The sequence below is a fragment of the Oxyura jamaicensis genome, chromosome 3, assembly GCF_011077185.1.
Source record: "Oxyura jamaicensis isolate SHBP4307 breed ruddy duck chromosome 3, BPBGC_Ojam_1.0, whole genome shotgun sequence".
Taxonomy (NCBI): domain Eukaryota; kingdom Metazoa; phylum Chordata; class Aves; order Anseriformes; family Anatidae; genus Oxyura; species Oxyura jamaicensis.
In genome coordinates, this window is record NC_048895.1 from 93,994,324 (window position 1) to 94,017,683 (window position 23,360).

The 23,360-nt window shown below is 42.8% G+C and overlaps 1 protein-coding gene across 1 annotated transcript in view; it reads left to right on the forward strand.

Annotated features, from left to right (window-relative positions):
* Positions 1 to 1,773: 1,773 nt before the first annotated feature.
* Positions 1,774 to 23,360, forward strand: part of GCLC (glutamate-cysteine ligase catalytic subunit) — a 32,375-nt gene continuing 10,788 nt past the window's right edge. The window contains exons 1-9 of the mRNA XM_035321655.1: positions 1,774 to 1,923; positions 13,896 to 14,008; positions 15,333 to 15,515; positions 17,590 to 17,703; positions 18,490 to 18,548; positions 18,642 to 18,778; positions 21,323 to 21,397; positions 22,326 to 22,442; positions 23,211 to 23,349. Of these exons, the coding sequence (XP_035177546.1) occupies positions 1,774 to 1,923; positions 13,896 to 14,008; positions 15,333 to 15,515; positions 17,590 to 17,703; positions 18,490 to 18,548; positions 18,642 to 18,778; positions 21,323 to 21,397; positions 22,326 to 22,442; positions 23,211 to 23,349 (1,087 nt within the window). The remainder of the gene's footprint in view (positions 1,924 to 13,895; positions 14,009 to 15,332; positions 15,516 to 17,589; positions 17,704 to 18,489; positions 18,549 to 18,641; positions 18,779 to 21,322; positions 21,398 to 22,325; positions 22,443 to 23,210; positions 23,350 to 23,360) is intronic.

Genomic DNA, 23,360 nt, shown 5'->3' on the forward strand with positions numbered 1-23,360 from the left:
TGCATACCAGCCATGCTTTTCCCTGAGGCCTACGAAGAAATAGCTGTGTAAATAGAATGAAAAACTAGGGCTCAGGCAGAATGAATTTCCCTTTGCAGACTTGTTTATATCCCTCACTTTTTAATGGTATCCATAAAAGACACTCTTCTCAGAAGTGAGTCTCTCTTCGTGTAACATTCAGTTCCTTTTTTCTGTCTCTTCATTTGGAAAACGCTTTCAATAACACTGATATAGCCTTTCTTCTATTTTGTATCAAACCTAAAATATCCAGCATGACATTTCCCTCCTTCCTCTTTTCTGAGATGAATATTGTTCAGGTTCCCTTCGAGGCAGCTCCAGATAATGAACTTATTTTTAGCCTCTTCATAGTTGGGCCCCTTCTTGGCACAAGAGGGTGCAGTCACAGCTCACTTGGGCACTGCAGCCTGACCAGAAATGGCTTGGGAAGGTATCTTTCTGAGTCTCTTTCCATCCATCCAAAACATCTGTATGCACTTTTTTTTTTCTTTTCAGAGGTGTGCTCTGATCTCTAAAAAACATGTAACAGCTTTCTGTACATGGTCCATGTTTTAGGAGCTCTTAGTTGGGACCCTTAGCTAGGACTGTTAATAGCCCCTTTACCATAGAAACGTCCTTTTTCATCAGGAACATCAGCCTGGCCAAGGTGACACCCAGAAGATACCCTCCTGCCTACACACAGCTCGACATTCCTGGTTGACCCCTCTTGCTCACACATCCAGGCTCACGGTGATGGCTGGATTTGGGACTGAGGAGGACATTTTCCCCATGCCCAGCTGTGCTGAACCCATGCTGGCCGTACGCTGCTTTGCAGCCTGAGAAAAGCCCATTAACTGCAGGATCACCTGAGTATACCGTTATTTATGGTGTTCTCTGATACTGCAGACACTGAGAGCACAGTCACAGAACATCCTTTGGGAGCACAGAATATCCCGAGCTGGAGGGGACCCACAAGGATCGAGTCCAACTCCCGACTCCACACAGCACCACACAAAAATCAGACCATGAGTCTGAGATGTTGAGCATGTACCACGATGGAGTCTCATTCTAAATCTCAAATATATCTATGCAGGTCTCAAGAGGAGTCTCATTCTAAATCTGAAATATGTGCATGTCTCAAGAGGAATCTCATTCCAAATCTGAAATATGTCTGTCTGTCTGTCTCAAGAGGACTCAAGTGCTCATCTCACTGAAGCCACTTGGCTCTAACGTTAGCGGTTACATTGATGAAGTGTGTTGGTGCAGCACATCCCTGCAGGAGGGGGTGACCGTTCACTCATTTCTTGGCTTTTTGGGTGCCATTTGTGCCAGGCCCGGCCTGGCCACGCTCCCTTCCCTCCCCCCCCGGCCAGCCGGCCCCTTCATCTCCCTCACACCCCCGCCGCCCACCCTCCTAGCAGAGACCCCACACAAGCTTTACTTCCAAACACCTTTATTCCCCCCTCCTTCAACACCGGACCAAACAACCGCGCGCACCCACCCCGCCTCCCCCCGCTCGCCCACCCCCGGACCCCACCGCGGCCCCCACGGCGGCGGCGGCCGAGCCGGGGGCCGCCGGGCCCAGGCCGCGGCCCTCGGGCCCCACCAGCCCGGCGCGGGGCGGAGCGTGCGGCGCAAAGTGCTGAGTCACGGCCCGACGCCGCCATCACGTGTGGCGCCGGGCACGGGCTGGCCGCTGCCGCCGCTTCTGCCGCTGCCGATCGCGGCTCAGCCCCGCAGCCCCGCTCCCGTCCCCGCCGCCCTGCCCTGCCCGGCATGGGGCTGCTGTCGCAGGGCTCGCCGCTGAGCTGGGAGGAGACGCGGCGGCACGCCGAGCACGTGCGGAAGCACGGCATCCTCCAGTTCCTGCACATCTACCGCGCCCTGCGCGACCGCCACAAGGACGTCCTCAAGTGGGGCGACGAGGTGAGCGGCACCCCGTCCTGCCTTCCTCCCCTCCTTCACTCTCCCCCCCCCTTCCTCCCTTCCTCTTCCTCCCTTCCTCTTCCTCCTGCCCCCCCCCCCCCCCCGGCACCGCGCAGGTGCCGCGGGAGGGCCTCGGGGCTTTAAAACGCTGAAATAATTCGGGGGGGGGGGGGGAGAAGGGGAGAGCCCCAGTTAACATTGTTAGTGTTCTTATCGGACCCGGGGGTGCCTGGCCTGTCGCGATAGAGCCTCGCGGGGAAAGCTGGGTCCTCGCTCCTTGTCGCCGACATGCCCCGTCCCCGACATCAAGCCCCGTCCCCGACATGCCTCGTCCCCAGCGTGTTTCCTCCCAGGCAGCCACCGACGGGCTCCGGGTCATCAGCGAGGCAAGCATCCGAGCAAAGGAGCCGCTTTCAAGAGGAGAAAAAGGGGTTTGGGGGGCTTTGCGCCATAAAACCCTGCCCCGTGAAGGGAACTGTACGGCGGGGTGGCCGCTCGCGCTGTGGGGTTTCGCAGCCGGAGCGGTGCGGGTTTGGGGTACTTGGAGGTACAGCCGTGGGTCGCGCCTGGTGTCCGTGAGCCTGCATCTCGTGTGGTGATGCTGCGCTGAGAGCCTCGCACAGGCTTGGGCTCAGGAGTAAAACTGGAGCAGACGGTGTCCCTGTGACTCCGAGACTTAACTCGAGGGTTTCCTCGTGAATCTTTAATAAGGGGCACTCGTTTTTCCGTGTTACTTACTAGCCGGCCTTGCTTTCCCAGGGTGAGGTTTCGTCATGCAGCCGAGGTTGACCTGCAAGCGAGCTGGCTCAGCGCAGCTCCCCTCCCCTGGTGTTCCTGCTCCGAGGAGCCACACCAGCAGAAAGCTGTGCCCCCACTCAGCTTTTTAGGCTCGTTTCCTCTGCACAGCCTCTGCTGTTTCCCTGTGAGATCCAGCAAGTTCTGGTTAACGTCGGGAAGGTAATGGGAATTTGCAGAGGAAAGGGGCGAGCAGAAGCGCCCCTTGCAGTTGGTAAGCCTGGCTGTACAGCGGGACTGTGCCCCACGAGCCTCGTCCCTGCCGCAGCATAGAGCTTACTGAAGCATTTGTGCACGGTAAAGTGTGGTGCTCATTAGTGAGACTCACGTTTTTCCTGCCCGGAGTGATAAGGCAAAATTTTAAGGGCAGTATGATCTACTGCCACGCTCCACGAGGAGCTTGGAGCCACGTTTGAAGTGCCTGTGAGCATTCAGAAGTTTGAGTAACTGGGCTCATAATCTACGTATTCCTTTAGCAAACGATGATAATCTTAGGTGTGGCAATTTATCTTTATTCTGCTGTATTGTGCAATTTTTTATGTAACAGCATTTAGGAGTGTATTAGCATACCAGAGACTTGCTGCCTCTGTTGTTGTGTGAGCACAGACACATTCCGGTCTCTACAATGTGCTCAGCTGTGCTGTAGGTAGCGGGGAAAACAGTAAACTCGCTTTTCATTTTTCTTTCAAATATCTAGTTATTAGATAGCCACATCTATATGCGGCTTAGATGATTCAGCTGACTAGCTGGACAATCTTCATTAAAAAGCCTTCTGTGCCCTTCGACCTTCTTGTGTGAAGTCATAGCCTGAGGGTTTGCTATTGTTTTAGAAACTCTTGAAGATAGAAATCAAGAATGAAGATGACAGGCTTCACATAATGGTAGCGATGAAATCAGAGTAAAGAAAATTACTTTTGTATTCCCCAGATGTTACTGAGACCAGGTTTGGCAAAAGGTACCTTGTTTTACTTTGTTTTTAATGACTGCTAGGAGGAAAACCCAACTTTCATAATAATGCGTGCTGAGTTTGTCTTCTACTGCAGACAGTGTGAATATTTTAAAGATATCTAGACCCTATCTAGCTAATGCCCTTGTGAAGAAGAAATGCTGTGTTTGCTAGTGATTATACAGCCAGCTCTGCTTTGGTGGTGTTTTCAGCAGGACTCAGCTGCATGGTGTGTGTTTTAAGACTTACTACGAGAGCAGTGGTGGTCCTTTAGGCCACTTGTAACCTATTAGAGACTCTGCTCCCTCTGGTTGCAAACGAAGCTGCAGGGTATCACTCTGTGGTTCCATGTTTCTTGGTGCCAGACGTAAGACTTGCTTAAATCTTTCTAAAGGTCTCTTTGAACCTGCATTTGCAGGTGAAGGTCCTTTGCCTCTTAATCATCCTTCTGCTTCATTTAGTTTCAGACTGATCGTTGGCCTCCCTGCTTATGCTTGGCTTCTCCTGGCTGTGGGAAATACGAAACACCGGACTATTTTATTATCCCTCATCAAACCCCTCCTTGCTATCCTTGCCTTAATGCCCAAGAAAGTTGGGCAGCAAATAGGCCTGCTGAGGAAACCATCCCTGCTAGCCAGAACTGTCTCACATTTTCCTCGTGTTTGCATCTTTCTCTCCCACCCAACAGTGTCTGCTAACCTGTGGGTTAGGAGTAAGAGTAAGGAGTCATTAGATTGTCTTTTAATATTTTTTTTTCCATGTGCAGAAAATGCAAAAACCTGCACCTTTTCAGGGCTGTGTTTTAAAACTCCAGCAGAGGTAGGAGTTATTATGTCAAACAATTAGTTTGGGATGCTTGGCAGATGTTAGCAGTGCCAAAAGAGTTTGAGCTTTTGAGGGTAAGGCAAAGTCTATTCTGTTGTGTCCCAGCTTTTCTGCTGAAAAGCTGGCTCGTGTGGCAGTGCACAGCACATCTCCTGCGCTGTGCAGCGCCTCGTGTCTGCTGATTGCATTCCTCTAGCTGACGGATGTTGCTTAAATTTCACTTTGCAGCTTAATGTGGGTGCTGGGATCAGACAAGTGGAATGGCAGGCTCCCGGCTAACTCGGCTCCATCCTTTGTGCTGTGTGTGCACGTGAGCGTGCAGAGCCGCGGCACTGCATGCACATCGGCATGCACGTGTGTAGGCACGTACACGACTGCATATATGGGGTACTTTATGTTTTTCTGCTGTGTTTTACTGCTAAAAGGGACAGACTGACTGCTCTGCAGGCTGAATCCCTGTCTGCACTGGGAGGAAGAGTTGGAAAAGAGAAGTTGAAGGCGGCAGATACTGTGAAGAGGAAGGGAGAGCTGCTTCGGTGTGTGAAGGTGTTGAGAAAAGTATGCTAGAGGGAGATCCCCTCAGAAGGAAGGCTGCAGAAAGCAAGCGTGGGCAAAACATGACTTTATTTGAAAGTATATGTGAATTAAACGGCAATCTGACTTGCCTGGCCTTGTTCAGTGCAATTGGACATAATGACCCTTCTGTTGCACGGGGCCCGGCTGCTGTCAGCGCTGGGGCACAGAACATAACAGGCATCTTCAGCTTGTAGAAAGCTGTTGTCTTCATGGAAACTTGAAATGGAATTTGGCTGTCTTTAAAATGGGTTTGATACCGAATTCCATGAGGCATTGTGAAAAATGTGCCACCACTGCTTACAAGTTGAAATTTTTCTGACTTTGTTCTGTTTTTTTTTTTTGTGTGTGTGTGTGTGTGTGTGTGTTTTTCTGCATGTTGTCTCTTTCTCAGTCCTTTCTTTCATGTTCTTTTGGTCTGTATTCTTTCCTTATCTTTCCTCTTACTTTTGATTTACTCTGCTCCTTATTCATTAACTTTTTTAATTATACTGTGTAAATGGATTAGAAAAAAATGAACACTTGCTGCTCAGCGCTGCCAAATGCAAGCAGCGAAGCAGCCTTTCTCAGATGCTGCAAGAAGAGAAATCAAGGGGCTTCTTACCACAATAAGCCACGGGTGTTACTCCTGGTGACACAATCTTTAAAGTTTTCTCCTTTTTCCTAAGGAAAGCCTGGGCTGTGAGAGGAACTCCTTTTCCTTTTGAATGATTTTTTTCCCAGGGACCCAACTACAGTATTAACGTCTTGCTGTTGTTTACAGCCTGTATGTTTTTTTCAGGGCAGCAGCAGCACAATGTTCAGTGACACTGCAACACGGTCCAAGGAGTTTCAGACTGGTGAAATACTTGCTGCCGCTGAAGGACACGGTTTGGGGTTCAGATGCACACACACTGAGGCTCCTGTTTAATGCCTGTTACTCCTGTAAATCCAGAAACAGTCTAGGATGTTTGTAACAGTGATTAATCTAGCTCATCTACTGCAGGAAATCAGTACAGCTCCTGTCCCTAAAATACACAGGTGAAGTTTTGGTCACCGCTTCTCTAAAAGACAATAAAGAGGCCTAGTGAGGGAGACAAACACACGTGCACGAAAGTGAATGCAAAGAGGAATTCAGGTGGAGATAAGAAAAGACACGCACTGTTCAAAGGAACAGGTTCAGAAAGCATCGCCGTGTGTAGGAAAAGCATTCAGCTTTTCTCATTTTACAAGAAATTTGGGCAGGCTAATGGAGCAGAAAAGCAGCAGGTGTCCTTTTAAGACAATTACTTTACCAAGTCTAGATGTCCTGTGGAATAGGATGACACATTATAGCGTTAAAGCTAAGATGGACACTTCTGTGGATGACAAGCATACCGTTTATTATGTTTTTTATTCAAAATGTTTTTTTGAAATCCACATGCTGCAAGATATATGTCCGTAACCACTTAGATAATATATATAAATTGTTTTACATATGAGCCCTTGTCACTTTAAGGCAGTGGCTTCTGGCCTCCCCCTGCCCCCAGCAAAATTCCCCCCACAGAATGCATTTTTCAATTTCTTTCATGCAGAAATTCCCCACGATGGCCCCCTGCCAGACGCAGCATGTCTGGGTGCCTCTGAATGGTGGCTGTCTTAATCGGTGTGCCCGCCTGCCTGCCGCGTGAGGAAGGGCAGCACTCGTGAACGATTTGGTTATCCGTCACGTGTCTGCCTGATCGTACTGTGAGCTTTGACTAGATAAAGGGATGGTGATGTTGCTTGTTCACAAAAATTTGTGCTTCCTTTACTTTAGAACAAGCAGCAGGTGCAGCTACAATGGATGCGTTGGCTGATAGCTGTTGAACTACATCTCTGCCCTGCCTTAATCCTCCTATGGGAAATGTAAGGGAATGCCTAAAGGGAACTGAACTTAAAGCTTCCAGCTCTCAAAACATGCATGAAGTGACAACCTCCTTGATCACCTCTATCTAGTGGTTCTATCTATGGAGTTTCTTGATTTCTAAGCATGGGTTTCTGTTAAGTTTCTTTGTATGTGGTATAGCCGCAGTGACCCGTGCTGAGCTTAAAACTGTCCGGGTTGCAGAAGAGGGGAGCAAAGAAACAGGCAGAAAACTGCAAAATACTCCATATCCACAAGTCTAGAGCAGTTATGCTGAAGAAAATGTGGAAGCTTAGATTTAGAGAGAAAACATCTGAGAAGTTTAGCTCCAGAGCACCACAAAGGGGCTGGGATTTGGGAATATGTCCCTGACTAGGAAAAAAAAAAAAATCTGTACATCGTGGTATTTTCTTTACCCCAGACTGATAGGAAAGCAAAAGCAATTCTCAACTCTTCCAATCCTAGGAGGTGAAAATGCAGATATAGGTCCTCTGCCTTACCTTTTTTCCAGTCATTGCTTCTGCTCACATTATGCTTCAACTTTTAGTTTTCTTATATAAACTGCTCTCTATTCGTTTGGAATTGCTTTCATAAACTTTATTAGTCTAATCCTACTGGTATTCAGCTGAACTAGACTGAGTGTTGCAGCAAATAGTTTATAGTGGGATGTTTTTTCAAAAGCTAATTTTGCAATTCATGGAAAACATTTTGAAAGGCTTTTTTAATTGCTTATTTTTTGTAAACAAGCTGTAATTTGTCACAAATAATGACCAAACCCTGTGATATGCATTGATTTCCTTCTCTGCAATCGCAGGCCTCAATAAGAGGAATTTTAATTATCTGCTGTTTGTATTTCAGATAGAGAAATATTCTGTTCACAGTGAACTTCCTGCCTTTTGTGGATGTCAAATGAATTGTTATAATCTTGTCATGGAGTTACTGCCTATTGCTTCAGCATAATTCCTCTTTTGCCACGGGACTTCCTCCTCGTGCTGTGCAGATGCATTATTTTAGTTAATAGTGTTAGAAAAGCTGAGTAGGAAGGATGAGTACAGGAAGGATTTCTTTATTGTTTTTATTTTTTTCTCTCTGTGATGCAAGAGGCGACTTGGAAGCTTGCAACATCTCGCTTCGCAGTTGAAGAAACGGTCTGTTTTTAGTCTACTGAAACATTAGCTTGTGTGGATTAGAAAATAGTTGTGCCTTTTTGTCTTAAATCTAAAAATCCGTGAGTGCCATAAATTTGTTTTTGCTACGGAAATCTAAATGTTATCCTAATCCTTTACAGTATTACCTCAGATGTGACACAGTGCAGCAATCAAAGAGGAGGCACCTTGTTCCCTAATGACCACATCTTGTTCTGGAGACGCATGCAAGGAGTTAGGACCTCTAGATTTGGTTTCCAATAGCCCAGCTTCCTGGTTCGTGGTATGTGCAACACAGGACATCCTCTAGTCGCGCTGTATCACACGCAAAAGAAGAAAATCTGCAGCCCTGATGTCAGCAAGTGGGAGGGCAGCGGGCAGCAGCACGTTACGGGGGCTGGTTGGGTTGCCTGAGATGAGAAGCCCTGCATCCTCTTCTGTATCTATGATCATCTGAGTGTTGTATAAAAGTACTTCAGTTTTGTACAGATTGTCAGTGTACTAAACATCCGTTATGCTGGGTTTTTTGTTACTGTTTTTTAGAGCATGATTTCTGTAGGTTTGTTTCATTGGATTAGCCACTTTGAGCCTGCTTGGTCAAAATTAAGCATTTCAGGAAATACATTTGAGTAGCAGATTTAAAATAAATCTTTTTACAACAGAAAATACCTATTGTAATCCCATGAGCATGGGAGTGCTCTTCGTTGTGCCATTGAGCAGTTTGGAGGCTTGCTGATGAGCAATGGGGGAAAAAGCTTCTGCTGTGATCCCAGAGTTGTTTTCCTCCTAAGTTCACTCCCTCGGGGGTTAGTCTGTCCTTTGTGGGCCAGTAAACCTTTCATTAAAGGTGCATCATGATCTGGTTATTACCGTGGCTCCACATTTTATGACAGCGGTGGTGAGAAAATAACTGTGTTTAAAAAACTACATGTATTCAAGTACACGTGCTTACAGAAAAATCTACTTTTTGCATGTTAGCACTGAAGACTTGTGGTAGAGGTTTTTTGATCAGCAGTCAGATTATTAAAACTTTGTTCTTCTGTAGGCTGTCATTTTAATGATGTGTGGCATGTTAATGATGCAGTAACTGACCAATAAATATATCAGGGAATTATTTTTTTTGCTGTGATGTAGCTTAATAACTAGTGAAATGAGTTTTGTTTTGTTTGAGGCTCTTGAGAGGAAAGGTTGCCTTGTTTTTTTTATTTATTGTGTACAAAAATATGAGGCGTACTACATGAAAAGATGTGAATTAAATGTTGTAGTGGCTTCTGGGAACAGTCAGCAAAAGCCATGTGTCAGGAAAAACCTCAAATTTTTCTTAAAGCTCAAGGACAAGGGGAAAGTATGCATAAAGAGACCGCTGTGGAGCTGGCATTATGAGGTGACTCCGACAATTGCTCCAAATAGTTGTGGCAGTGGCTGCCCCGTGAAGGCACTGCTAAGGAAGAAAGCATCAATAAGGTTGTCTTCTAGGAAGAAGGGTCGTCCGTGAGTCATCCAGGACTCTTCTGGGTCTCCGGTGACTCATCTGTGATCAGGTCTAGCCTGAGGCAGACAATCAGAAGCCCAGGTAAAAGGCGAGTGCCTGATAAAAGGACTGATTTTCCCAGGAGGATGGACAAGGCAAAGAGCACGCAAACTTTGCCTGCTTTCCTCTCAAAAGCAGCTCCTTTTCAGATAGCTCTTTTTGACTTATTTTCCTCTGTTGTAGAATCTCAGCCTTCTCAGCACCTTATTTCTGACCTTACCGAGCTGCGAGACCGAATGCTTACTTGTGTATTTATGTACAGACGTGCCTTGTGGCAAATAGTTGGTATGTTAAAAGCACCTGGGTAACGCTCTGGAGCAGAGGCTTTTCCCCCAACGCGCCAGGCGTTGTTCCTAGTGTACTTAGCATAACGGCGTTAGTTGTGTGCTGGGAGGTATGTTAGCTGATACTGGGAAATTGGCCACTGCCAAGGTGTGTGTTTGGACAATGATACCCTGCGGGACTTGCATCAGCCTAAGTCCTCCTCAGCTCTTAGCGTTGCTGCTGAAGAGTTGATTGACCGATGTTTCTTCGGTTTTAAGTCGTGCGTTCTCTGCAGGAAGAATACATGCAATTATGGTCAAATAAAACTCCGTGAGCTCTAGCATTCAAACGCAGTTTCAGACATGCTCACCCATTTTCAGAGAACTATTAGCTTTCATGTTGCTGCCAGGCAAGTCCAGTAACAACTATCTGGCTTCGTGTGTAGAGAGTGGTTTGGCTCTTCCCCAGTTGAGGGTGATTCAAGGTCTTGTTTGCAGTCATATTTACAGAAGCAACATTAAGAATTTTGAAAGGCTGACATTTCTCCAGTAGCCAGCTATGAGAAGTGTCCTGACAAACAAAGCAAGGCTATTCTAGGTACTGTCCTGACAGCAAGCTGGTGGTGAAGGCCTCCCTCTTAGAAGACACAGCCATGGAGTGAAACTGATGTGGAAATAGTCAGTAGTTGCAGTATGCTGCAGGTTAGTAGTTGAAGGAAGCTGGTAAAGAATAGTTTGTCTTTTGGCTCAGAGGTAGATCTGTTGCACTTGAATATTATTCATTTTGTATGGAGAATTTATTTGCCATTGGAATGCATTTAACTTCTAACCTTTTTCTAGATTTGTTACACGTGTGGAGGGATTTACAGCTTTCACTTCACAATCTTTCTGGCCAAGCTCTTGTTCCCTCTCCTGGTGAGGTGCCCACCACATTTTTGCAAGCTGGACATACCCTTGCTGGTCAGAGGGTTTAGCCCACTGAAACCATGTTGTACACCCCTTTGTGCAGGAGGGAGATGAGTGGCAGGCTTTTGTCCTCCTCATACTGTGCCTTCTGGCCAGAGAAGAGAGGCGTGTAGAGTTTGGTTTGGTTTGCTCTGCGACAAGAGCCCCAGGTGGACACACAGGTCCGTGGTGTCTGCCTTCCTGACAGTGGCAGGGTGTGCTTCCCTGACAGGTAGACTAGTGAAAAACAGGAAAAAAAGTGAACTATAAAGGAGTTTGTCAAAATGGTGAGTTACAAAGGCTGGGTGAAACCCCACATACTTGGCTTTCAGAGTCAAAGCTCTCGTGGGCATACTGATGCTTTCAGCTAGGCCACAACTCTCTGAATTTCACTGTAGATTTTAAAAAAAAAAGTGCAAAGTCTGTAAATGAAGAGCTGAAGTTAAATGTAAAAATGTGTGAACTGTGAATTTGTTTCCCTTTTACTAGCTGTAGGCTAAACCTTTTGATGAGCTTAAATTAAATTCTTTAAGGATGCCCATTCAGTCGGTTCCTCTGTTGGCAAGATATTCTGTGGGTTGCTTGGAATCGTTGGCATCTGTCTGAAGCTTTCTTCTTTTCTCATTAAAATTAATGGCAGATCTTCTGTGTGTGAAGACAACTTTGAAGGTTTAGTCAATGTTTCCAGAGGCAAGAGTAGCAGTTGTTTCTAAAGCTGTTTGCATAAATGAAATCTATTCACTACAGCACTCAGATCATGAAACATTTCGGTTTCTTTCTTGTTGCCTTCTTGGCTTAATGCTTCTTTACATTCTTTTGGCTAATTTTCTTTTGTGAAACTTTTAAGCTGTATATAATACAGTTTACAGAGAAGTTCAGTGTTCACGCTACCAGCTTATTGTAATTAGATTTGGAGAGGGATTACTAAGATAGGAGGCTAATCACAGGAAGATATAAATTAGAATAGTGCACAAATGTTGGTCTTTGGTGTCTCTCCAACACAGATGCAACTATTCTGCCCTTTTTCTGCTTTCAGTCCTTCCTGAAGGCACCACAAGGACTGGGTGGTGGGAGGCCCGGAACGCAGCAGGCTCAATACCCCGTCACACGTCTGTCTTTGTAACTTGGAGGACTGTGCAGTTACCTACCTCCACTAGCTTGGGCTGGGTCTGAGCAAGGATAACTTGGCTGAAGCTTTTCCAAAGCAGGAGGAGATGATGTTGACTGTGGTAGGAAAGCAGAAGGTGTGAAAGAAGTCCTTGAGAGTCACTTGAGAGTGAGAGACCGACTGGTACTCGATAATAACTAAATCAGTGCTCGAGTGCGTTCTGGTTGACTACTGTCTGTAGTTATCTCGAGTAGATCATTGTGGCATAATACGCACAAACCACAAAACGTGCTGTGCAAAGAAATAGTGTCTTGCACAGAAACTAGAAATCATTTTTCTTTAGGGGATTAAGATTTGATCTTAAAAAATATTGAGAACATGCATAATTGCTCAATGAGTCCCTGCAGGATTTGTCTAATCAGATTCTGTAGAATTACAAACATTCTCGGATAATGCTGTTTCAGATTTAATCACAAATCCCAACAGGATTACATTCATTGTCACTGCAGCTAGCAACAACTCTTCTGTGAATGCCAAAGTAACCAAAGACTGGGAAGCCCACAAATCCACTTAGTGTGTTGGAAAACACCACACATGCTTTCCTGTGCTTTAGCAGGCTGTTTTCGTATACTCACAGACTTCTGTACAAAAAGAAGTTGCTGCCAGCTTGGACCCAGCAGCTCTAAAATCAGCGTCTCGACGAGTCTGAGCCTCTGGCATCAAAGTAGTGGAGTTCAGTAAGTGCTGCTGGATGCCATCGTAGCCGAAGTCAGAAAACATAACTGCACAGCACAAAGACTGATAAATTCTAGCAGTGGAGTTACAGTTTACATTTACAACTTGAGCTTGATGTTTGCGTTAGATTAGTCATGAAAGTTGTGGAAGCAGGCACTTGAAAAGCCACAAACAGAAAGCATTGTGTATCACGGCTGGGCCAGCCAGGAGTTTCACAGCCATTGCCCTTGTGATGCATTTCCATGTATGATTTCTGATTTTACTTGGCAGGCAAAGCATCCCCTTCCAAGTACGTGTCAGGAAATAGTTATATCAGTAAGTATAGAAGGGTTATAATGTCCAGGTGGTGCTCTAAAAGGCCTTAAGGGAGTTTTGATAGCAAGTACGCATTGAGATTAGGAGGTTGGAAATGTGGGTGTTCCAAGTCTGATGGCTTTCAGATAATCTCTGTTCGGCAAACCATTTCCTTCAGATCTGGAGCACAGCACTGGCACCGCTTTCTTTAGCAGCTTCTTGGGTTGAGTTCTCCACCGGTACGATGCCAGGAGCACCTGGAGGTGACAGCCCCAGGGACATGGAGGGGCAGAGGCCTGGAGCAAGATGTCGTAGGGCCAGGAAGGCAGGCCACAGGGCAGGGAGGGCTGTGGAAGCCAAGCTAAACCAAGAAGGGGTGGAAGTCCATGTGCTGCACTAAGAGCTGGAGTGCATTAATAGCAGGGCTGGTGCCGTTTGTTACAACCATGGGCATTCTGTGCTGTAAATGAGGCTTTGTGGCAGTAGTCTATAGCTCCAACAAGTGGCTGATGTAAATGGATATCCTGTTTGTAAGTGGGGGGGGGGGTGGTTTGTTTTTTATTAGCTGCAGAGACTATAACCTATGGGATGACAGGGGCATGCTTGTGGTTAATAGTTTGCATGGGTTAGCAAATAATGCCAATAATGGAGGCAAATGCAAATTGAGAATCTGTGAAGTGACCACAGTTAAAAATGGAGAGAAGAATTTTCAAATGAGATTTCAAGGAATTTCAGTTCTTCATTCAAGATGAAATGAGCAAGCAGCTGTCTTCTCCAGTATAGTTTACTGCGTTCATAGATAGCTATGGTTTTAAGCCTCTGTAGAGGTAAAGTTCAGTCTGATGTCTGTCGTCCCTGTATAGTTGATACTTAAAATCATGCACCAATGAATTTGTGTGTGAAGAAAATCTCATCCTTTAACTTTTTATTTATTTATTTATTTACAAGGTGGAGTATATGCTAGTAAAATTTGACCATGAGAATAAGAAAGTACGCTTAGTGCTATGTGGCGAAGAAGTTCTTCAGACGCTGCAAGACAAGGGGGAGAAGATAAACCCCAAGTGAGTAGCCGTTCCCTGTTACTTTTTCTTCTTACCATTACGATACTGTACAGAATTTTGTACAACTAACTTAACTTTCAAGCATGCTCTTCATAAAACCGTAAACCACCGGTACCAATATTTGCAGATTAAACTGGGGTGCAGGAAGTGAAAGGCTTTGAGTGCACCTGCAGGCGGCCCGTGCACCTTTCACGTTATGCCTTGTGAAAACAAAGGATGTAATGGTGAGCCCACAGAAGTTTCAGTTTAAGTATTTGTTTTGTCCTGCTCTGGTTTTGTGTCTGTGCATACACAGCAATTGTATACCAGACCTTCCTTCCCTGGTAAAGTGCATGTGTGCACTGAGCCATGTATCTCTGGCTACAGGAGAGAATGAGAGCTGCTGTCTGTGGGAACACTGACCCATTTGGGGCAGAATAAGGAAGGCTGGGCGTAAGGTAGAAGGGCAGTTCTTCCCTATCCTGTCCTGTGGAGTTTGCAGTAATAAGTAGATCATATCCCTACTTTAGCTAGCCAGGGAACTGCAAACTCCCTTCTAATTAATGGCAACAGATCTATTTTTCCAAAGCAGAGGAATGAGACCAGAGATAGTGAAGTGTTTTGGCTGAAGAGAGCCAGAAGCTTACAGGAAGTTGGAGAAACTGCTGTGGTGATAAAAGGCCTTTGTGCCCTGGGCCTGTCTGCTCCTTGCTAGGCACCTTAACTCCTGGCATCCAGTAAGGCTTTCCTGTTTTTCTTCTGTGGTAGAGGGACTGTTGAATGCCTTCAAGAAGCAATTTCTCTTCTATTAAGACTGTGCTTCAAATTATTCCTGTACAGAGGAGTGTAGGGACAATGCTGCTCTGCCTTGTGCTCCATGGAGGTGGGATGGCTTGTCAGGAAAGAAGGATGCTTTTCAGAGGTTAATGGTGTGCTTAAACTTCATTTCATTTCTTAGCCCGATAAGTTTGTGGAATCTGACCAGGTTTCCACAGCCAATAGAAATCAGAAAAGGAGCATAATTTGCTTGGCTTTGTGCCGTAGCATGTTACAACCCCAGGAAACAAAGTTTGAGACAGACACTGAAGCTGTGGACACAGGCAATTTCTGCTTACTACATTATACAACATTTCTAGTGCAAAACTGTTCCTCAATTCCTCTTAACTGTCTCCAAATAATGACATCCATTTGAAGGTACATTGTGTTACTCTGCTCCACCAAATAATCAGCTTATTAAAAATTAGGAGGTTTTTATTACAAGTTGCCTTTGTCTGAAATTTATGCTAATAACCTATCTTTTTTGAAGTTGCATAAGTACTTAAATAATGCTATTTATTTACTAAAGTCACCCAACGCTCTGGCGACCAGAATATGGAAGCTATATGATTGAAGGGACACCTGGGCAGCCGTATGGGGGAACCATGTCTGAATTCAACACCGTACAAGACAACATGAGGAAAAGGAGGCAAGAGGCTGCCTCTGTGCTGAAAGAAAATGAGGCTGTTTGCACTGTGACATCTTTTCCAAGGTGAGGTTGTCGTTTGAGAAGTGTAACACCATTTCCTTTTCTCCTTATTCTCTATATATGCTTTTTCTCTTTTTTACTATATAGCTGAACTGTACAATGAAACTGAGCAAAATACAATTCCACTGAAGTAGTTTGACTTAATGTTCCAGTTGTGTTTTCTAAAATTCTTTACTGCTGTAAGACAGAAACAAATCTGCCTCTTTTATATTTTAAGCTGTTTCTAATCTATGATGGTTTTCCAGTAGGAGAGAAAAACTGGTTATTCATAACCAAGTGCAGTATACAGAGTAGCCTGCAATCTTGAATTGATATGGTAAAGGTTTCCATGTACCTATTTTCCAAGCTTTGATCTTTATAAATAGTAGTTTTACAAAAACTTGGTAAACCTGTTCTATTTTTTAATACTAGGTATTCACTGAAGCACATGCATACTTCCTTTTATTACTTTGAACACCATAGAAAAGGAATGTGATTACCTTTACAAAATGGAAATGTAAAGCTTCTATAGTCCTGTATTTATTGAATCTAGAAAGGAGTGCACCTCTGCTGAGGTCGTAGCATTCTTACAGAGGATAAATTTCATCTTACCATTGTAAGAAGACTCTTGGAAAAGTACAGTCAGGATGTTCTTCGTTGCCTGGGAGAAACTGAACTTTGTGACTTTCAAACATAATTCTAAGGTGGGATTTAATGTGTTCATTTGAACTAGCCTGGTCAGTCAAATTAATGAAGATAGCTATACTTAAAATAGTTCAAAAAAATCTGCAATAAAACAGAAACGTTTGGCCTTACCGGCTGGTTTCTTATGTAGTACAGAATGCCCTGAATTGTTGCTGTGAGCATGAACAGTACAAAATGTGATTTAGCAGGGAAAATCAGGAACCAAAATACCTCATGTATTCTACCCTTAAGATCTCTCTGTTGATTAAACTATGCTTCTTCTTCATGGGAACTAAACTAGATACGTCTATAGTAACGAGCGCTAATTCAAACTCCTATAGTAACAAGTTTTCAGTGTGTTACAGAATTGTGTTTTGCCCTGCAACCTTACAAAAAAATAATTTCAATAAACTTTGTATACAAAGATTTCAGAGGCAGCCTCACAAGGACTAAATAGATACAGATAAATAGTTTTTATCTGAGTGTGGGAACAGTACATTAGACTTCATTCAGTAAAAGCTAGTAAGTAATATGTACAGTCTGCATATGACATATCTTTGGAATGATTCATACTTTCATCCTTTAGAGATTGTTCTCCCTAGGCTGTGTAGGGAAAACATATTTCTTATTTCTGCCTTTCACTCTTTTGCCATTCAAGTCCCTGTTTAAGTGGAGCCTTGCTAACTTTTCCAGGATTTTTTTTCCTGTTGTTGTGAAGTCCTCCAGGGCTCCAAAGGGGAGGGTTTTATTTTGATTTTCTTGCTCTTATCTCAGCATTTTATGCCTTATAGGTGTAACTTTTTGTTTCTTCATAGTTTTCTCCCATTAGGGGGTTCTTCCAAAATCACAAATTGCTGTGACATTTCCTTGTGTGTAACACATGAAACTATCTCTAGTTATTACAGAGTTAGGTACGTCCTTTTAGAAGAGGTAGTTTGTTGGGGGCAGAACTGAGTAAGTTACATCAGACACTGAATGTTAACCAGCAGCCTGTAGAGAAACTGAGGCACTGAATGCCGCTGCGTGTCGCTATTAATGACAGGTGCTAATGCCCTAAAATGTGTGAGCTTACTCTGTTTAATACTGTGAAGTTTCCTGCTTCAGCCACTGAAAAGGTCTGTGTTTCGTGTTCAGAGGTGAAGTAATACTTTAAGAAAAGAGTTGTTTTAACTACCACAGAAGCCAGCTGTTGACAATCACTGACCTTTTTATGGCAACCCTTTCAGGCAATTCCAGATGGGTAGGTAACAGTCTTGAAAAGCACTTTAGAAATAATCAGAGTTAGATGCAAGTTTTTTTTAAATATTTTCTTTTTTCCTTTGTATACTGAGATCCTAATCTTTGGTCATCTGACCCTTTTAAAATCACAGTCTGTATTCATTACAACTTGGACTCTCATTGTTGTGTTATATAGGTTAGGGTGTCCTGGTTTTACAGTGCCAGAATACAAGCCAACGCCAGTAGAAGGAGGAGCTTCAAAATCACTCTTCTTTCCAGATGAAGCCATCAATAAACATCCTAGGTTTAGGTAAGAGCAATTCAGGAGTGTGAATGAGAAACTGAACATTTTTTTTCTGTGCTGTAATATCATAGGCATGCATGCAATAAAGAACTACTTGACTAGTTGCTGCACGTATGCCAAGGACTTGGACAGAGATGGTTGTGATGATGTATTTTCTGTCAAAGTGACTTAAAGTAAACTGTTAAGCTCAAGTAACTTTATATAGTAGTTCATGCCATTATGGGGCAAAAGGTGTTGATTATACTACTGCAAAATTATTTCCAGTTTGAAGTCCCATGATTAAATGCTTTGTTCACAGTTAATCTAGCTCTTATTCAGGTATGTCACAGTCCATTTTATTCTAGCAACATCTCAGTGTTCTGAACTTACCCAAGTTACCCTGGAATGGAGCGTGGTGTCATACTGCTTGTATGCTACTTATATACTACTATACTACTACTTGTGTAGTTCAAGAGGAGTTTTGATTATAAGGATAAGACTTAGGAGAAACAAAATCATTCTATTTAAAAACCAAGCAATGCCTTTTTGCTCACCATTGTATTCTTCATGTCAGTTGCCTATTGCTTCTGCCTGTTAGGTTCCTCTAAGTGGGGCTGGCTTCACTGAAGAAAAATTCAGTGCTGTGTGTTATAGCTTGTTGTAAACCAGGGAAAGAAGGGTCCTGAAGGAAAATGCGTAAAACAAATAGGAAGCTGATATTCTGAAATCATAAAAATTAGTGAGGAATTAACTCTGAAACTATTTTCATAAAGATAAACCTTTGGATATTTCATTGAACTCTTCTTGTTCTAGTACACTGACAAGAAATATCCGGCACCGAAGAGGAGAGAAGGTTGTCATAAATGTACCAAGTGAGTAAATCCAATATATCCTTTATTATTTTTCAAAAAAAAAAGGTTCAGTCTGTTACTTGGATTTACTGAATACCTGTATTTTCCACCCAGTATTTAAAGATAAGAACACACCATCACCATTTATAGAAACATTTCCCAATGATGATGGAGAAGCAGCAAAGGCAGCTAAACCAGACTATATATATATGGACGCTATGGGTTTTGGAATGGGCAACTGCTGTCTTCAGGTAAAATGCATCTGCCTTGGAGATGTAACTGAATGTCGTCTTCCCTAAACTGTTCCCTTTAAAAAAAAAAAAAAAAATGCCTTATGTCTAATCTTTCTAGCTTAATGTAGTTTGTGTTTTCAGAGTGGCAAAAGGGGGAATCTAGGTTTATTTTCTGCTAATTTTCAAGTGGAATTGGATGCTGCTTTACTGAAAAGATTTGCTCAGACTAGTCACATCCCATTCACTTGATCGAGTACCTTCTGTTGGAAATCCAGCATTTTTCAAGTGTGAAAGGTCTTCCAGTGACTTCTTTCTTCAGGCATAACCAAAGGGCGCAATGGGAATGAAAACAAACTATCTAGTAGAAATGTACGGGTTTTTTGGTTATTCATTTTGATTTTTTTTTTTTTTTGCTTTTCCCAATTCTTAGAACAATAAAAACAAAGTGACAAGAAGTTGTTGGAGCATCTTTCAGAAATAAGTAGCTCTCTTCTGTGTAGTTTCATTTTCTTTACAAACTACGTTAACTCCTGTATACACATTACTCATTCATACATAGTTTTAACTACCTACTGAGAGGCCTCCTTCTTACTGCTTGTACCATGAACCTATTGAATCCATGCGGGTAGCTGTCTTCTCTTACCGTGTACTGGGAGATACTCTGTTTCTTTAATTATTGTTCTAATTTCTCTATCCCAGTAACCCAATGCTAGGGGATGATGGCTTAGGTAGTAGCAGTGTGTGCGACTGTCAATAAAATCTGCCTGTTACCACCATTAACTTCGAAGCAGAGTGAGGAAGAGCCTAGTGTTAAGTCCCTAAGAGGATTAAAGGAAATTCTCCAAGCTCCTGTTGTTTCACAGCACTGCCAGAAACAACCACATTCCAAACAATTCTCTTTGAGATTAAGAAAGTTAAAAAGGTGAATAGATAACTTACTTAGCTGCGGTCAAGAACGTTTTTTCTTGTCCCTTTGGGTAAAGTAGGGAGAATCCGATGAAGTAGTAAAGTGTATAAAAACATGCAATAATATATACATTTCATTAAGCTTGATACTGCTTGTTTTATACCATCTCTTTTTATTATTTAAGACCAACAAAAGCAATCCAGCCTTAACTTTCAGTCATGATGAGAGATTGTTTAAAAATATATTAAATTCCTAACTTCAGAATACTGATTTACTATTAACCATCCTTGAAATCAATGGTCGAATTCAAATTCAGTACTCTTGTTGCCATCAAAGGGAAAATGAAAATAAAGCTGGTGGGTTCTGTAAGCAGCTGCTTACATATTAATTGTTAATTCTTAATTGCCAACTAGAAGAAAAAAATGTGTTCCCCACCTATTTTCTGTAGCTTGTACTATACAAACTTCCTTTTCTCTTTTCCTCACTACACACCTAGACTGTGACTTGGCTGGAGGGGTTTTCAAGGTCAGAAATAATGTCCTGAGTGGTTCAGTTGGGATCATGTGCGGTGATGGTGCAATTCTTGCCAGATGGGGAGGAAGACAATGTCCCCTGCAAGTGGCTATATCCCCTGTGAGTCGCTAGGCAAAGTGCTGTGCTTCTGCCCTTATTCAGGCTTCATGTGCCAAGCTCAGGAGGTTCTGGATATGGGTTTGGATTTTTTTGAAGCTTACTTGCAGATGAGGAGGACTTCAGTGTCAGATTAAGAATAAGGCATATGGTTTTGGGGACTCTAGGTTTGTAATTTGCGGATGAGGAAAACCTTTGTTGAGCTGTCATTCTTCAGGACAGTAAGCAAGAATTGTGATCTCAGAACTGAAGCTGGTTGCGTAATGTCATGATAGTGGTACCAAGTGTCCAAAACAACCTAAATTATCCCATGTTCTGCAGATATGTAAACTGAGAAGAAGGAGAGAGGCTTTTAGTCTGTTTAGCATCTTTTAACAGTTTTGAGGGCCCTCTCTGCATTTTTCAAGTGCTTAAAGTAGTGGTTTGGCAAGTCTATTGAGTAAGATCTGCTGCTGGAGATGCATCATGTGTTTGCTGCCCTAAGCAAATTTCACCTAAAGTTACTAAGAAATTAATAGTTTCCAGAGGTTTATTTGTGGTTGAGCTTCCATATCATTGATAGTTTCTCCAAATAATGCTTCATTTTGTTGTATCCTGGTCTCTAATACAGGCAAAACTGTATCCTTTAAAAATTATAACAAAAATTATAGTAGACACAAAAATACTTACTTTTCTCAGTTGCAGTATCAAACAAAGGCATGTGGAAATTAAGACAGCTCTTTAAAAGAGGACTAGATGTCACATAAAATAAACGTTGCATCTGCAACAGTTTGGCTGTTGCTTTAAATGAGTAGGCTCCTGGCTTGTTTCCTGGATGCATATTATCACCCCACGTGTATTGTAGATGTTAACTCAGTTTTCTTTGGTTCTGGCAAGTATTTATGTATCTGGTGTCACAGACTAAGTGCTGTGGTATAAAATGCTTTTAGTGCACATGGGAAGTGTGGGGAAAGAACTTTGTAACAAAGATGCTGCTGGTAGATTATAAAAGTTGTTATAACAACTGTCCTTCCTCTCTCTATCAGGTGACATTCCAGGCTTGCAGCATTTCTGAAGCGAGGTATCTCTATGATCAGCTAGCCACAATCTGTCCCATTGTGGTGAGTAATGCACTTCTGTCACATCAGATATTCGTTATGTACAAGCCACTACATGTGAAACATAAAATCAGAATTAAGAGCTTAATTGCTAGCAACAAATTTAATACTCTGAGGAAGGCATTGGTGTCTCTTACTATGTTGTCACATTAACAGTGTGGTTTATTTAACAACAAAATATGTTTAATGTATCTGAGCTATCACTTTGAATTGCATATGTATTTGTGTGTTACAGTCTTCCTTAAAAGTGTGATACCACAAAGCAGAAGATGTCTGTTTCTCCAACTGTACCCTGCTTCCCACATGCACAAGACTTCTGTTGAGTAACATGAAATAAATTTGGGAGTTTTTCATGGAAAGAAGTTAAAGTTGTTCCTTAAACGAGTTTTAAAGTTTTTAGCTTTGGACTCACATAATAGAAAGATTCACCTCTGTCCCTTTTGTAAGCACGTGGAAACTGGTATTATAAAATAATGTATTACACTGTTTAGGTGCTGAAGAACTCCTTGTCTCAGTGAGGTATATTCCAGCTCTGTTGCTAAGATCCCTGGCCAATAAGCTAAACAAAAATAAAATGTTTGTCAGGTGGACTTTGGGAGCTTAAAGGGGTGTGCAGGCACAATCTTTGCTGATTTTTGTTACGCAATTGCTTCTACCTGTATCAACTTTCTGTTCCTTAAATGCTCATCTGTAGAGGTAGTACATTTGGAGAGCATAAGCTGTCATGTCAGTCATACTAACCTTTTGTCTAGGCTTTTTATGGAGACAGCAATTGAGAGACTTTGTGGCATGGGCTTCATCTACATGCTAAACTGAAGTGTGTACTTCAGTTACTTCTGGACCAGCAAATTTCCCTTCCCTATAGGATTAAGATAGCGTGTTTGGTTCCTTGGCTTGTCCTTTGTTTTCATGTCAGGCTATTTTCTTTTAGATGGCATTGAGTGCTGCATCTCCATTCTACAGAGGCTATGTGTCTGATATTGATTGTCGCTGGGGAGTAATCTCTGCATCTGTAGATGATCGAACACGAGAAGAGAGGGGGCTGGAGGTAAGTGATTTAGGTAGTAGGTGTCCATTTCTTTTGTTGTGTGTTGGCTTTTTTTTTTCCAGGCAAAAATTTTTAACTTCTTTTAGTACCAAATTCTGCCTGTGGTCATCAGAATCCCTAATGAGGGAGTGTGGCAGTTGTTGTGGTAAATGCACGAGAGATGGTGCAAACAGTCATCTTGGTTGTACAGCTTATGTTAGCAAATATGTTTTCAGTTAGGTATGGAATTCCAGTAAAACTCCACTTTCACTCCTCCACAGCTTGCTAAAATTGTCCCTCTGCGTTAAAAATTTCCATTTTGTGCTTAAGCGTGAAAGGCAAGAATTGCTTTGAGTTAAATAGTGGGTGATGCTGAGTAATCTAGTAGCGTAAGCTGGAGCTACGTGAAGAGAGACAGTTGCTAGAACTTCAGGAATTGGCACCCAAGACGCTTAGGGAAGTAAAAACAACAGCAACAAAAAATAGTAGAAACACTTCTTGAACTACACAGTTTAAGAAGATCTCTAACAATGTGTGTGGATGAAACTGCATCAGTATGTGTTGCAATAGGTATAATAGGTATAATAATGCTTTCCAGACAGTGGGGTAATTATGTTCTGTTACATCAGGAAAATGTTTCCATTTAAGACTCATACTTTGAATAATTTTAATTGAGGCTGTAGGATATTTTAAACAGGATAATAATTCTCACATAAGTGTCATTAGTGAGCAAAACTTAGGTAACATTGTTAACAAGCTGTTAAAATATTGTATTCTTAAATTATATAGCCACTGAAGAACAACCATTATAGAATCAGTAAATCCAGATATGATTCCATAGACAGTTATCTATCTGAATGTGGTGAGAAATACAATGACATTGATTTGACAATAGACAAAGATATCTACGAGCACCTAATAAAGGAAGGTAAGTGTTTG